The following is a 17,726-nucleotide window of genomic DNA, read 5'->3' as shown; positions in this document are numbered from 1 at the left end:
TACATATATATATATATATATATATATATATATATATATATATATAGATATACACACACACACATACATATATATATATATATATATATATATATATATATATATAGAGAGAGAGAGAGAGAGAGACTTAATTACATGATTAAATGTACTTCATATTAAAATATGATACACTTACCCCTTTTTTGGCTAAACACATACTTAACTAGCAACCAGTGATAAGCAGACATCATGGTTTACATGGTTTTATTTATTTATTATTAATTTTCATTGATTAATTATGTAATAACTGGTGAGTGGGTGTGGGTATATTGAGGATTTATATAAAGGCAAAACAAACAGTCAAGGTAACAGTTAATCCAGTGGTTTCAAGAAGTCCAAGTCCATAAAAAAACACTGAGTAAACACGCAAAGCACTAAAAGTACAAAACACTTTCTTTATTCCAAGATCACAGAAACTTTCATCACACAGTGTGGCTTCTTCAGGAAACTGTAAATAGAACAAGTGCAGCCTCTATTTAAATAAAATGTAGAATGGTCACATGATATATTCTAGTCATGTAACCCATTTAAGTACAATGTGAAATGGCCACATGATGTATAAATGTTAGTCAGGTTGTACATTTAAAACTAAATAAAATAAAGTTCCATAAAATTCAACATTTAATATTTAAATATGCAAATAAAACATACCAAAATCAAAAGGTTGAATTTATATTTATATAATAATTTCATACTTTCATATGTATGTCACTAAGAAGTGGTTTGAAAGAATTTGTATTTTGCATGTTGTTTATGAATCTTTGCTTGCTGGTAACATTTTTCATTATACTGAATTAGATGAATTTTGTTGGATTTTACACATGAAAGTGCATGTCTACAGGTCTGAATGGGCACATATATTTGAAACCACTTCTAAATGACAGAAGAAACCACTCTGTGTGGTAAAAGTTTTTAACTTGCAACCTTGAAATAAACTAAGTGTTTTTTGTACTTTTAGTGCTTTGCATATTATATAGAGCCTTTCCCCACAATTGGCATGGCTTGATCATGAGTGTAATGCCAAGTGATTAATCAAAGCCAACTGTGGATAAATCCTCAGTCTACTAACATCCATGACCCAGTTGTTGTTTTATTTAAGAAATAAATTACTTACTTTTCTTAAATAATGTTTTTGTATAAATGTGCCTTGTGACTGCAAGTTGTTTCTTCAGTCTTCTGTGGAATTTGATGTACTGTGCATGCGTATGGAGCTTGCAGCCCCATGCTTGCACAGTACAACAGCACTATTGAAAACAAGCAATGGAGACAGGAAGATCTGTGTTGCTTTTTTTATTTTATTGTTATAAAATATGGACAGTTTAGACATATGACAGAAATGGAAGAAATACAAGGAAGATCAGGTACATTTCTTTAGTTTTACAGAACATACCTGATCTTCCTTGTATTTGTTCCTCTCAACCTCTTAGTTCAAGACATGTGGACAATGACATAAATAAAGGGGGAATAAAGGCTACAAAATGTGGGCTGATTACACATCACTCATTAACTTAAGACAGTTGCAAGAATAAAATTTGTATTGCTGGCATTGTCTGAAGGATACAAAGCCTGAAAATGAAATTATTGTTATTATTTAGTGACTTTGTTCCTTAATGATTTGTCAGAAAACTACAACTTTTATGAGGAACAGACCAAAAATATGAGCCAAAAATCTGGATAGTTGAGTCTAATGCCTCTCTACCATATACTAATAGAAAATAAGTCTGGCTACTCAATGGTACTTCAGTGACCAGACATTTTTTTTCTACCGGCATATGCTCAATTTACAATGAGCACATTGAAGTGACCAATCAGTATACATGCTTTTGAATACTATTGAGCTGTCATTGTATAATATAAAATAATAGGGAGAAATTTGATATGAGAACTGCGATAAAGTATTTTATTATGGACACTTTGTTGTAAACATCATTGTAGTATGTTTTTGTTGTATGTACTACATTAATATATTTCATGAACAGTATAGTCAGCATCTAGTATTCTAAGTGTGCTCTCTGTATAAGACATGCTAGTCAGTTAGAAAAAGAAATGGGCAAATAGAAAGTTGATTGTTTTACTAAATGGATTGACAGATTCCATGATTGTTGATCAAAATACTTACTTCATATTCTACTACGAAATGCTGACTTCCTAAAAGTAGATGTTTCATAAGAATGAAAAAAAAAATGTTTGAAAAACAACAGGGTGAAAAAATCCCTTTTTGTCTTTATTTATTTATTTATTTTGAGAGGGATAAGCTCCCATGCCATAAAACCTTTATATACCAATTCCACACTTGCACCAACTCGAAAAAGGGTGCAATCTCCCAAAAAAGTGAATCATTGATGATGCACAGTTAGAAATCACATCAGCAATGATTTTCAATGGGAAAAGTTCAGCCATAAGACAATCATCTTTTTTCCTGTGGGTATTGATGCTCGATGAATTTCTCCTTGAGCATGTGTGGGGAAGCTGACATTCTCCTGCTTACACACAGTATAAGATATAGCATTGTAAGTTTTCCTCTCTTAAAGGTTGATACAGTAGTTTAGTATACAGTCTCTCCATAAACTTAACACTGTATTAGTGCAGTCAATTTCAATAACTGCTGCAATGCAGACTAAAAATGAAGATTAGGAGAGATGAGTCATTAGTTCATTTTATGGGCAGAATCTGAATAAATCATTTCTTCTCTTCAACAAATTATTTACAGAATTTTTGGTGGATTACAACCAGTGGCTAAAATTATAAAAATTCTGCTATGTTTATCTTGTAGGAATCTAAAGAGGACAGTCTCCATTTATTGTCCTTATGAATATCACCAGTAACAAAATGAGAGGTGTTTTTTTTTTGAACAATATGATTTAAATTTTTTCTTTTAATAAACAATAGCACATTCAGAAAAAAAGACACAAAATAAAATTTCAGAACTGAGAATTCATAGCCAGTGCCTTGTCCATGTTTCCAGGCACACAAGGTGGAACATTTCTTATGGAAAGATCACATTTCGTAGGAAAAGTTATTGCTTCAGCCAGAGCAAATGGTTTGTTTATACTTCATTGCCAAACTAAGGAAAAACTACTATAGAATTTTAGTTGATTTGGTTGTTTCTGTGATGTTATGATTTTTCAGATACAGCAGCATTCAGCATTCAGAGGAAATTGAATATTTTTTCTTATTAAATCTGATGATGTTTGCTATTTTCATGTTTTCTTTTCAGAACCTAACATTGTCCTGCAAATAAAAAGAAAGATGGGTGGTAATACCAAATGTTTCCCTGTCATTGTGTTTGACAAGAAAATGATAATGAGGAATATACTGCTGCCTCTATTTGCCACTATACAAAATGTAATGGACCTGTTAATGGACGCGCGCACACACACATACACACACACACACACACACACACACACACACACACACACACACACACACACACACACACACACACACCACGCACACACACACACGCACACACGCATACGCACACACACACACGCACACACGCACACACACACACACACACACACACACACACACACACACACACACACACACACACACACACACACACACACCACACACACAACTCTATTTATCCTTAACTAGCTTTCATTCTTTTTTTCCTCAGTTTTTCACAATAAAATGTTTAACTTGATCACAGATTAGGCTTGGTTCAAGGATATATTGGCTTTACCATGTGTGCTGTATATTTATTGTTTAGTATTCCACCATAGTGCAATTTAAAACATATACTGTCATATATTAATTTGTACGACAAAGATGTTTCAAGACTTCTTTGAACAACAGTAAGAACAGTACAGTACACAAAATGATGTTGCTTTCGCAAGACTACCCTGTTTCTTCAATAATATGAGACCATTAGTTTTTACTTTTCATGAAATGCAGCTTGCATTTTTTCATTATTTTACAGACTCCAAAATCTGAATGCAGTAGCAGGTGTATTCCTGGGTACCGTAAAGCTCCAATTCAAGGAATGCCTCTCTGCTGCTATGATTGTGTGCCTTGTTCTGATGGGGAAATTGCCAATCAAACTGGTAGGCATTTTGCAGCTCTGTGAAATGAAAGAATTGTAGCTCAGCTTGTAATTTTAATGCCTTTTAATACTTGACTGAAGACTACAATACAGAATTCCACATGCCCGCAATGCAAATATTGTCAACAATATTGAAGTCCACTAGATCAAATATCAAACATATGGGCTAACGGTGTCTTTTGCACAGTACAGTAAGAAGTAATCCATTCACAGCAAGAAAATTAGTTACATATTTTTTTAGAATTCTTTGTCTTAATAGTATCTCTAAAGTTTTATGCCTAGATGTACTTACATCTTGGCCTACTCATCAAATGAAATATCTGATAAATTGATGTTCAAGAATGTTGCTTGCATGTTTCCTAAAAATTAGGCACACTAATGCACATTGCAGATTAAGTGAAAACATTAAAGAGATGTTAGCTATTATATATATCTGTAAGGGAAATGCATATCTGTCTGGCTGTGGATGTTACCACTGTCGTAAGTCTTGTCAGAAATGGTGAGGAAACAGCCTACAAGGATGAAGTGGAGTATCTGAAAGGCTGTTGTGACAGCAACAATCTGGCCTGATACGTAAGCAAGACCAAGGAATTAATAGTGGACTTCAGGAGGACACATGAGACACATCAACCTCTAGAAATTAAGGGTGTGGCAGTGCAAAGGGTCAAAAACACTAAGTTCCTTGGGGTGCACATCTCAGATGACCTATCCTGCTTGATCATATTAGTCATACAGTGAAGAAGGTACAACAACGTCTACACTTCTTACAGAAACTGAGGAAGCAAACCTGTCTCAATCAATCCTCAAAGCCTTTCACAGGGGGACCATCGAGAGCATCCTCTCAAATAACATCATAGTTTGGTATGGTAACTGCAAACCATCTGATCACAAGACTCTCCTGAGGGCCGTTAGAACAGCAGAAAAGTCATTGGTTCCTCACTTCCATCCATGGATGATCTGCACAAGACTTGGTGTGTGGAAAAGGGCTAGGAAGATAATCGATGATCCCAGTCACCCTGCCCATGGCTTGTACTTGGCCTTTCCTCGGGCAGGTGGTATCGCATCTTACACTGCAAAAAATCTAAATTGAACAGGAGCTTCTTCCCTCTATCCATAAGGCTGCTGAACTTGAATGCCAGGCATGACAGTGAATAATCAGATCAATATGCCACTTACTGTGAAGTATCATCTATAGTAATCACTCTGGCAAATTGCTTCAATAACTAGTACAGTTAGCCTGATTTCTTATGCAATTACTTCCTGAATGTGCACTAGTCAGGAGTGAGTTACCACTCTAAACATGTGCAATCTGACTGTTTTTATATTCCCAGATATATGATGGGTTTTGTTTTTCTGCTTGCTGTACTGGTGTATTGCTAATATATGGATGACCATGTTGTATAGGATTAAGTATGCTATGCATACATCATTCATGCCAGAGGATGCACTGCAGAGCGATTCTGAAATCATTATGGTATCCCAATATCATCCTTACTGTTTTACTTCACATTTTGATAACCAGGGTTGAACAGCAACCATGGCAAGACCAAAATCAGCCTCAGTCTGAGTTGCACATACAGTAACAATAGTACAGTAGCATTATGGAAAAATGTGAAAATAACAATTTCAAAACAAGCATATAGCATGGAAAACTTTGCTAGTTTAATAATGATAGCATGAATATCGTTACATTGTACAAATAGTTTCAGGTGATAGTAAGAGAAAGAGGAAACATGCCAAAGCATGCTTGTTAAAGTTGTAAACAATGACTATGAGCAAGGTGAAGGCAAAGCGGCATACTATGTACATATTTTTTATAATATATACATATATATATATATATATATATATATATATATATATATATATATATTTTTTTTTTTGTATGTCTGAACACAGGCAATATGACAGTCTACATTTCCTTGCATCTGTCATTGGTACTACTATTAGGAAAACTTTGTAAGGGTTAAGTAAGTATCTTACATATCCCAACAAAAGTACATTATGATGCTATCAGTTTGTTTTGGCATGGCCCAGTCCTGTCAGATCAGTGAAGTCAGAAAGCAAATTTAATCTCTAACAAAGTCACAAAGGTAAAAGCATGCAAAGCTTTCAGATTAGAACAACCCTTCTTCTGTGCAGTGAATAAAAACAATTAAACACTCAGCTCTTTTATATAAAACACATGATACAGCCATCCAATCAAAATAAAACATTAATTTAGACATTAATTTAATTAAATAAGTAATGAGAAGAAAAAAAGTAAAAACAGCTTTTTACAAGCATTGAATGGGAATCAAACTTAAATCTCATGCATGGCAGGCAATAGTTAGACTGCTACACCACTTATTTAACATGACAGTGCATTTTACTTTATATTCTCATCTGATTTTCCTTTAGAACAGGTTTAATACTAACTGCCACATTAAGCCGTATATCCTTATCTGCATTAAGCTTCAAGATCCATCTGTATTCTGCAACTTCCAACCAATTTTTAAAATCACCAGCCCTTACATTCGGATACACTACTTGAATCAATATTCGTCAAAGATACCCACACTTCCAGGTTGGTGGCACAGCACGAAGCATCAGAGACTATCCATGTGCAACTAACAATGGGTAAAACTGCCTTCCAGTTTATAGCCTGCTACAGACCACCCTCCCAAACACAGGAACCCCACTCGGCCTTCCTGAGAATACTGGAAAATATGAAGGCCTCTCCAAACACCATTATATTGGGCGACTTCAACTACCCAAACATAGACTGGGAGCATTACTCTAGCTCCAACACCCTAGCCCAAAGGTTCCTAGAATTTATAAACTCAAATGCTATGGAACAACTTGTTACCACTCCCACAAGAGGGGAAAACATACTGGACCTGATCATCACCAACATGGGGATACAATGCTCCAGACCAGAAGTGTATCCCTCACTGGTAAGATCAGACCATAAACTAATCTCACTGGATATTCACATCCCAACCCCACTCCCTGCCCAGAAAAACCACAGTGAAAAACTTCTCTAAAGCAAATTTCACATGTCTCAAAACCAAGGTGGAATCCTTCAAAGCCCCCGGGCCTGTGGAAAATACGGCCCAGACCGCAGAATCCTTTATAAATGCATTCTATGAACACCTTCAGGAATGCATGGATCATGCAATCCCAAATAAAATCAAGACCCGATCCTCCAAAGGCAGACGTCCTGTCTGGTGGACCCCAGCCATAAACAAACTATACAATAGAAGGAGGAAGCTACTACATGATAGAGCAAAATCCCAAAAAGGGAAGGCATCTCTGATGAGTATTAGCAAAAAACTACGGGCACTCATAAAATCGTCTAAGGCCAGCTTCAAGAGAAAAATTGCACAGGACACTAAGGATAATCACAAGGCTTTCTTTAGTTATGTTAGGAACCTGGGTGGGAATTCCCAGATATGCTCAGAATTAGTCCAAAATGACAAAAAAATACACCATACCCACAGACATTGCCAACATCCTAGCTGACAGGTTCAGTGCAAACTCCCCCCCCCCACCAAAAGGGCAAATATCTATCCCAACAGAGTGCTGCCCCCCTGACATCTCAGCTGCTCAGGTAAGAGCCACCCTCTCCAAAGCAAAAAACACAGCATCAATGGGACCAGACGGTGTCCCGGGCTGCGTCCTACATGAACTCCAAGAAGAGCTAAACCCAAACATAAAACTACTGTTCAATCTCAGCCTTACTACAGGATATGTACCCAAAGAGTGGCGTACAGCAACAGTGGTCCCTCTCCACAAAGGTGGTGCCTCAATGGATCCTGGAAACTATTGCCCTATAAGCCTGACTAGCTTGGTCTGCAAAGCTATGGAAAGGATCATCATGGACCTCATAAATAAAGATATTGGGGACCTACAGACACTGTATCCTACCCAGTTTGGCTTTGTTAAGGGCAGATCCTGCCTCTTAAACCTGGTCGATTTCTTTGAAACAGTCACCAAGGCCATTGACGAGGGGAAGGTGGTCCACACAGCCTACCTGGACCTTGCAAAAGCCTTCGATACAATACCCCACTCGGGCATTATAGATAAGCTCACCAGCTTAAATATAAACACCTATGTCACTAGATGAGTTGCAAACTGGCTCAAGGACAGAACCCACATGGTTAGAATTGCTGGAGCCATGTCAGACTCCAAACCAGTTACAAGTGGCATCCCACAAGGCTCAGTCCTGGGACCTCTCTTGTTCGGTATATATTTCTCGGCGGTACAGGCCAACACGGAAGGACTGTGGCTGACCAAGTTCGCAGATGACTGAAAACTGGGCACCATAATCGACTCTCCAGCCGACACAAGCATCCTCCAAAATTGCCTCATAGAAACAGACAACTGGTGCCAGAGCCATGGCCTCAAGCTAAACGCCAAAAAGTGTATAGTCACCCCCTTTGGCAAAAACAAAGTGCCCACAAATTACCACATAGGTGGTAATCCATTAAGTACAGAAGAAGTCATTAGGGACCTGGGGACCCAAGTTGATAGCAATCTCTCATTTGACAACCATGTGGCCAAAGTGGTTAGAAAAACATTTTATATACCCCACCTAATCATGAAGGGATTCACATCTAGATCAGGGGAGGTCATCGTGCCTCTTTACTCTTCCCTCATCAGGCCCATAATTGAGTACAATGCCCCTTTTGGGATGTACCTTACCAGACACCTGCAGCAACTGGAAAGATTCCAAAAGTACCTCACCAAGAGGATCAAAGGGCTCAAACAGATGCCATATGCTGCCCGGTTAAAGAAACTCCAGCTCTACTCAGTGGCATACCGCCTGCTCAGAGGCGATCTGTGCCTGACGTATAAAGCCATGTCCAACCCAGAATTAATGGACATGCTGCACCTCAGAAAATCCAAATCCCATCGAGCTACGCGCTCGAGAGACTTGAACCTCAGCACTGAAATAAATAGGACATGCTGGAGGGACAGATTCATAACCCAGAGGCTCCCTTCACTCTGGAATAAAATCCCAGTCCAGGTTAGGTAGAGTCCCACATTGACTCTCTTCAAGAGGAATCTTGATGAGTGGATGGGAGATCGTAGGTTTACCCCGGCTATCACTTCTGTGTCACTGTTAGACAGAGGCACAGTATACTAACCTCAATAAAGGGCATAGCAAAATTAATTTAAAATGGGTGGCGAAAGCCAAACACACTCTGGCTAGGCTTATAAATGCCCTAGGGCAGATAGCCTAGTATGAACCTATGAATAAATCTAAATCCAAAAGTATGGCCTAAGCCTTTCTCTAAGCTGTGCTTTGCCAGGCCATTGGTCATAATCTTCCTTTTAATATCAGAAACATGTTCTGTTATTCTTTCTTTTAATCTCCTATTACACTTTCCTATATAAAATGCAGAGCAGGCTAGACAAGTTACCAAATAAACTACACTTTCAGTACTACATGTTGCAAATCATTTAATTTCAAACTTCTCCTGAGTTATGGAATGCACAAAAAGTTTATCTTTTAAGATAAACTTGCAGTTTGTACAATAAAAACATGGAACATCACCATCTTTATAATTATTTCTAACTACATTAGTATTCTTTAGCTCTTTAAAACATAACTGTTGTTTAAGATTTCTTCTTCTTTTTTAAGAAAAAGATGGGGCATTACCCACTATGTCTACCAGTTCTGGTTGGGCACTTAGAATAGTGCAATTATTTCTAGCTATATTCAGGATACCTTTTGTCTTAATATCATAATTTCTTATATATCTTATATGATTTTTCTCTGAAACTTTGTTCTTATTGTGACTTGGATAACAATTGTATCTAAAATAAGGCTTAGTTAGAAACTGTCTCACTTTCTATATAATCTTAAATATGCTTTAATAATCCTTCATCATATTTTCTTGCAATAAATTCATTATCTATATATTTAACCTGTTCATTATAAACCTGATCTTTAGTATTTAATCTACTCACCCTCAAATATTGACTTGTGACGATGCCTTTCAATATATGTGGGGGATGCATACTATTTTTATACAAGAACCTAATAGCCTGTATATCTTTCCTAGATATCTAGGTTTGCATGCTATTAGCTTGCTTAAATAAACAAACATGAAGAAATACAATTTCTTCTCTAGAAAAGTTCAATTTAAACATGAGGAAGGCAGTGGTAAAATTAAGATATTGTGCAAAGGTTCCCAAATATTGTTCATTTTCTGTCCACATTAAAAAGACATCATCAACAAAACATGAATAAAAAGCAATATGCAAAGAAAATAAAAGCCTATTGTTAAAAACAAAATTATTTTCCCAATAATCAAGTGTTAAGTATTGGCCATGGGAGTACCCATGACCACCCTAGATATCTGATGATATATTTGTCATTCAGACATAAAGACAGTATTTTCAAGTAAAATTTCAAGCAATAAACAGATTGTCTCAATCTTCCTTCCAGTATATTCTCTCTTATTACATAAAAATTGTCTAATAGCTTCTATGCCATACTCATTAGGTATAATAGTAAACAGTAAGACTATATCTAGAGTTACAAAGTAAAATTCTGTATGATTGTTAATCTCATACCATTTCTAAAATGTATTCAAAAAATCTTCTGTGTCCTTTATATCACTTCTTACTTCTTTCAAGAAAGGGCTCAACATATGTTCAATATATGCTGAAATGGATTTGGTGATCCAGCCTGTACCTCACACAATAGGCCTCATAGGTGGAGTCTGTAAGTTTTTATCGATCTTCGGAAGTCCATACAAAACAGGGGTCATTGGGTGAGGGACTGATAAAAAATTAAACAATTCTATAGAGATATCATTAGAAACTTGCAAGTCATAGATAAAACTATTAACTCTATGAATAATACCTTGAAGCATAGCAGAAGAAAATTTCTTAAACATATTCTCATCCATCAAAAGTTCATTAATAGCATTTACATGCATATTCTTATCTAAAATAAAAATAGCCCCACCCTTGTCTGCTTGTTTTATAACAATATCAGAGTTTTCTTTTAATCTTTGTAAAGCATCAAACTCCTGCTGTGTTAAATTATATTGCTTAATACGTTCATGTGTAACATACAGCTCTCTAATTTGTTTCTCACAAATATTGTGAAATGCAGTAATTATTGGGGCACTAACAGGAACAAAAGTACTAGTTTGTTTCAATGTATTAACAGAAGTAGATGTATCTTTAAAAAATCAATTTCAAATTTAAGTGCCGAACAAATAGCTTTAAATCAGTTAAAGCGTCTTCTAAACAATTGCTGTTATAAGGCACAAAATTTAATGCCTTAAGTAGCAAGTAAATATCAGAATCAGTCAAAGTCAATGTAGATAAATTAATAATCACCCTTTCGTTGCTCACCTCCTGTTGTTTGATTGACTCCGGGTCTCAGGACCATTGTAATCCCTTCTGATTTCTTCTCCTCTCCCTTTTGGTCTCCCTCTCGATGCTGTTCTTTTCCTGACTTCTGTTTTCTCCGGTAACTGTAGTTTCAGTAAAGGGAGAGGATGCTGAAAAACCTCACTATGTACTGGAGGGTTAGAACCAGTAGGAATGTCTCTATTCTCCTCTTCAGTTCTTTGGTTAGTTAAAGCCATATTTTCAGTAAGAGGACCGGGAAGTTCGATATTTCACCTGACTGAGGTTTACCTTATTGCTTTTGAAGCCTCAAACATATCTAAATCATGCATAGAGTTTCTAGGGCAAGCATCAGATGTTTTAGCCACATCCTGTTTACTTACTTTAAGCCATGAAAAAATATGACCATTTTGGAAACCATGAATATCATGCTGTAGCTTATGGCTCTTTGTACTCTCAAGGTGCTTACCAAATTCATTTAGATGTTCTAACATTCTATTATAAACATGAATAAAGTCTTTAAAGCATAACGTTGAGGAAATAGTACTCTCTAGATTTAAAATATTCTTATGCAGTTCCCTCTCGATTTCATAAAAAAGTCATTCATAAGTCTCATGTAGTCCATGCTCAGTTTCAAATTAAGTTCTTGACATTTTTTAAAAGAGATGGATACAAGTTGCTGCATGTAGGTATTTTTAAAATCCTTAGCCCTCTAGGGGCTATACCAAGCTCTAGGTAAGCCTGGAAACTCATCCTTTGCCATTGCAGGCATTTCAGTGCCTGTGCTTTCTTTTCTAAAACTGTCAATTGTTGGGAGAAATCTGTAGTATCCTTACTGGAATTACTTACAGTTTGAGAAGTCATATTCAGTAGCTGCGGGTTAGGACGCATAACCAAAATATCACTCAAAGTCTGATGTGATGCTTCAGTCATATCCAACTGTGTCTCTGGAACCAACAAAACTAATGGCTGTGTCATATTAAAAAGTAGCACTTCCCATTTCTTGATTCTTTCCAAACCAGTAGCAAAAAACAGAAAAGAAAGAAGGCAGGATAGAGGAAATACTGGTAACAGCAAAAGCAACAGAATCCAAAAGAAAAAAAGCCAAACCAGTGAAGTTAGGAAACAAATTTAATCTCTAACAAAGTCACAAAGGTAAAAGCATGCAAAGCTTTCAGATTAGAACAACCTTTCTTCAGTGCAGTGAATAAAAACAATTAAACACTCAATCTCTTTTATATAAAACACATGACACGGCCATCCTATCAAAATAAAACTTTAAGACATTAATTTAATTAAATAAATAATGAGAAGAAAAAAGTAAAAAAAAACAGCTTTTTACAAGCACTGACTGGGAATAAAACCCAAATCTCCTGCATGGCAGGATAAATAGGCATTTATTTTCTTTGCATATTGCCTTTTATTCACGCTTTGCTGTTAACCAGTGTTTGCTCTATCCTGCCTTCTATTTTTCTATTTTTTTGTTACAGTCCTGTCAGATGCCATATTTATAGAGTGTAATTTCCACTGAGATGTTTAGCTTATGCATTCATTATGAATTTAGTGGAATCACACATTACCTGCATGCTGAGCTAAAGGTAGATATGGTAATTCATCTATACAAAGCTATTTTTTATATGTCTGAATTGAGGTATTCCTGCAATCCATGGCTCCACTTACTGCCTATAATCTAGCCAATGTGTAAGGGGCATGGACAACAGGAATTCTTTGGACTTGGGTTGTGGAAATCCTGACATATTTCATGGAATGATATATAACTTATGTTAAGAAAAGTTGTAGTACCATTCTGGTAGACACTTGCAAGATGCTTGTGTTACCTTATACAGACCTTTGAAAAATCTTAGTTGCCAGATGCCCATCACAGTCCTCATTCAGGTCTGCAGTGGTATGTGCTGGCCCTTGGTACCATTCACTTCCACGCCCCCGGGCTGTGTTACAGAGAGAAGCCATTTAGGTGGCACTGGTCCTGCAGCAGTCAGTCTAATGTTGAATTGTCAGGCTTCTGTAAAGGAGTCACAGTCAGAATTATCAGTGTCAGTGGTATTATACACTGCTGCACTTGTTGTGGGTGTTGAATCACTGCCATGATTAGCTGGGTTAGGAGTGGTTATGGGTAATCGTTGGATTTATATTCATATCCTGTGTTCGTCATCATAATTTTTTACATTATTTACCAGTTTTTATACCCTGTATAGAATTTGGCTATGCAAGACATGTATCAAGTTGTTTCTATACACTTATTTGTGTGTGTATGTATATATGTGTGCTATTTTGTCTTGCATGGTTGCATCCCTGAAATATTAATGTCATCTGCAGTTTGTAGTGGACAGTATTTTTCTGGGGTCTCTATCACTTTATCAAACGGCTATTCAGCAAATAGCCATTCGTCAAACCACTATTTATTAAAAACGCTCTACCAAGACACCATAAAAAAAAAAAAAAAAAAAAAAAAAAAACATAAAATGTAAAACCTACCAAGGTGGGGGGCTGCACCCCCCTCCCCACACACCCCTAACTAAATATGCCAACTCCAAGATCGCACTACATGGGAAAAGTACTCAAGGAATTGTTGGGAAAATATTTTAGTTTGGTGTTATTTGGGTGCTTGTGCATACACTGACAAACTACTGGAGGGATTGTTAGAGGAAATTATTTATTTTGATGCTTGTATTTACTTGTCTAAACTGTTGAAGGGGGTCACTGAGGAAAATGTTTCTTTCTGATGCTTGTATATACCTGGACAAACTACTGAAGGGGTTGCTGTGGGAAATGTTTTGTTTTAGTGCATGTGCATGCTTGAAGAAACTACTGAAGCGACTGCTTGAGGAAATGCTTCCGTTTTGTGCTTCTACATACTTGGTCAAACTACTGAAGGAATCACAGGAGAAGTATTTCATTTTGGTGTCACTGAAGTGTTTGTGCATACATGGACAAAGTACTGAGAGATCAATGGGAGAAAATTATGGGGTGTGTATTTCAATTTGGGTTATGTAGGTGCTTATGCATGCATGTTTTGTGGATTGCTAAGTAGATACAAAACATGCAACAATGTTTTTACGAACAGAAGTGTGCACGGCGAGCCTACTGGATCATGAATCTTAACAACACTTCATTAGCATACAATGCTTTACACAATATCTCAGTTAAATTTCATTATACTTAGATATCTTGCACTCATTTGCTGGCATTGTGCATTACTGCAAATAGCATTTATGAATCCCTAGCTAACTACGTTCACTCTCAGAAATCACAAATAACCTACCACATTTTCAGAAGTCCCATGAATGCCACCCTTTGTATGATTTGTAAATATATATTTAGTTATTTTTGATTTCCCTCTATTGGTGGGTGGATATTATATTCCTGTAAATTCTTTAAATTTTGCATTTCTATTATGTTTTTTTTTAAATATGTATGGAAAGGTATATACATATGTATTAAAATAAGCTGAATGTTCTGAAAATGTAAAGAAATACAGGTGTAGCACATGCTGACATTCCAGTAGATGAAAAAGATAATGCAACTTTGATGGTATGTATGGCAGCACCCATAAAGTATGTTAAACAATTAATAAGTCAAGATATGGATGTAGTGTCAGAATATGTTTTGATATAAGGAAAAAAGGACTCCTGCAATGTATTACAGGATAATTGAAAAAATAAACGGAATCAACAGTGAGCAGCAGAGAGTCAGTAACAAAAGAATGTCAAAAAGTTATGTAATATAAGCAAGCTATTCATACTTCCTAACTAACATGTCATTATGGAATGATGTTAGAGAACGGCTTCTGCGGGTTATATTACATTCATTGAGTTTTTGTAATTTTATCCATTTTCATTTTTCACTGCAAATTTCCAGATGCCACCGACTGCACAAAGTGTCCAGAAGACTCTTGGTCAAATGAGCAAAGGTTAATCTGCGTCCTAAAACAGGTAGAGTTCCTATCCTTCAAACATCCTTTGGGAATGGTATTGGCTGCCTTCTCCATTGTATTTGCCATCATTCCAGCATCCATACTTTGGATATTTATTAAATATCGGGACACTCCTATAGTGAAAGCAAACAACCGTAATCTCAGCTACTTCCTCCTTGTAGCTCTTATTCTGTGCTTCCTGAGCTCCTTAATATTCATTGGAAAACCAAACAACACAAGCTGCTTATTGAGACAGTCTGTATTTGGTATAATATTTTCTGTTTGTATCTCTTCTATTCTAGCAAAAACAGTTATTGTGTTTATTGCATTCAGTGTAAGAAGGCCAGGAGGATACCAGCAGAAGTGGCTTGGAACCAAGACATCAGTTTTTATTGGCCTTTGTTGTACCGCTCTACAGGTCATGATATGTGCTGTTTGGTTTGCACTTTTTTCACCTTTCCAAGAAAAAAACATGAATCTATACAAGGATAAAATAATAATTGAATGCAATGAAGGGTCAGTCATGATGTTTTATTGTATGCTGACATATCTTGGCATTTTGGCAAGTGTGTGCTTCATTGTTGCTTTCTTAGTGCGAAAATTACCAGACAGATATAATGAAGCAAAATTTATCACATTCAGCATGTTAATATTTATTAGTGTTTGGCTGACTTTTATACCAGCATACCTCAGTACCAAAGGAAAATATCTAGTTGCTGTTGAGATATTTGCCATCTTGTCTTCAGGGTTTGGGCTTCTCAGCTGCATTTTCTTCCCCAAGATTTATATTATTGTATTAAGACCAGAATTAAATACTAAAGAATCTGCAACACAGAGCTCATACTAAAATGAATTCCTAGAAGAAGGCATTTCTAGTCGACAAAAAATATTACATAAAAAACAGCAGGTTTCATGAGACTGAAAGAGATTCATTACATGTATGCTATGCTGCTGTTTGACATCTTGTATTAGTATGGAGTGTGTATTTGTTACACAGTGGGATACCAAAATGCTGCAGGCTGAGACTGCGAGAAGGAACATCTTCAGTAACTCCTTTACCTGTGCGACTAACACTCCTTGAAAGATAAATATTTTAATGCTCAGAAATGCATTTCACAAAAATAAATAACCACATCTGCTTGTTTTATAACTGCATATTTTTGGAAGCTTAGTTATTATCAATTTATGCCTATTTATTTGGCATTGAAATGAAAAGCATAATGTAATATATCGGGATTTGTTTTTGAGAGTGAATGGCTGAGATATCCATGTAAACTAATTAAGAGTCAGCATGATTATGATATGGTAAACTTACGCAGGTTAATTTCAAATGTCTGATTTACTTGTAGCATTATCAAAACTATAAAATTCATGCCATGCCCATCTCTCCACGTTGCCCTGTCAGTTACCTTTTCCAATAATAGAACCTGAGTCGGCTAGGCCATAGCCAAGGCTTTATTGCCATATGCTATTGGAGCAGCTAAATACCTTAAAATGCTATGGACCTAGTCTGGAAGAGGAAACATTGCTCACAATTTCACCATGCTCTTTGAAGAAATGTCTTTTATCCCCAAGTTCCCTGTCAGCCTATGCTTATACTTACCTATGATATAGGACCTTACATTTAGAATACATATTTGCAGTGGGGTGGCATTATCCCAACAGTAACAGTTATATTATATTTGCTATAAATTTCACACATTAAAAAAAAAATCATTTTCTACTGGAATGTGTAGTGCATTGGATGGGAAGAAGTGTAATTTCTTGATTTTCCTTTGATCTAAATGTAAACCTTTTTTCTTCTCCTCTTAATTTAGTTGCAGTTTTTATATAAATGCAGTTGTTACTTATTTACCCTTACCTACTGAGTATACTGTTTTATGCAACATTTAGTTTTATATTTACCCTTACCTACAGAGTATACTGTTTTATGCAACATTTATATAATATTACAGACCACATCAAATAAGAACTCTTGCAGGTAATTAAATGTCATCTTTCCAAATACACATAATTGTATCAGTAATACTGGCATACATATCACAGAAACTGTAATATTTAGCATTTATTTTCACATGCATACTAAATTTGTATGAAAATTTGTTCAGCTATTACCTAAGTGCAAGAAATAATGGTACCATTTAAGCACTGTCATTATAATAACTTGTGTGACATATATTATTGAGATACTTATAATTTCCCATAATTTGTGTTTTTATTGTTTATGGCATACACCTAAATAAAATGTTCTTATATTAACTGTCTCTTAGGAGTTGAGTAAGTTTCTTTCCAGTTTCATATTAAGTCATGTACAGTTTTCATTATGTGCTGTGTCTTCTTTGT

At 36.0% G+C, this 17,726-nt stretch overlaps 1 protein-coding gene across 1 annotated transcript in view; it reads left to right on the top strand.

Annotated features, from left to right (window-relative positions):
• Positions 1-16,230, top strand: part of LOC122805928 (extracellular calcium-sensing receptor-like) — a 121,605-nt gene extending 105,375 nt beyond the window's left edge. The window contains exons 4-5 of the mRNA XM_044076172.1: positions 3,971-4,094; positions 15,329-16,230. Of these exons, the coding sequence (XP_043932107.1) occupies positions 3,971-4,094; positions 15,329-16,230 (1,026 nt within the window). The remainder of the gene's footprint in view (positions 1-3,970; positions 4,095-15,328) is intronic.
• Positions 16,231-17,726: the final 1,496 nt, after the last annotated feature.

The sequence above is a fragment of the Protopterus annectens genome, chromosome 7.part0, assembly GCF_019279795.1.
Source record: "Protopterus annectens isolate FY-2018-M chromosome 7.part0, PAN1.0, whole genome shotgun sequence".
NCBI lineage: Eukaryota > Metazoa > Chordata > Ceratodontiformes > Protopteridae > Protopterus > Protopterus annectens.
This window is presented reverse-complemented; position numbering and strand designations above follow the sequence as displayed.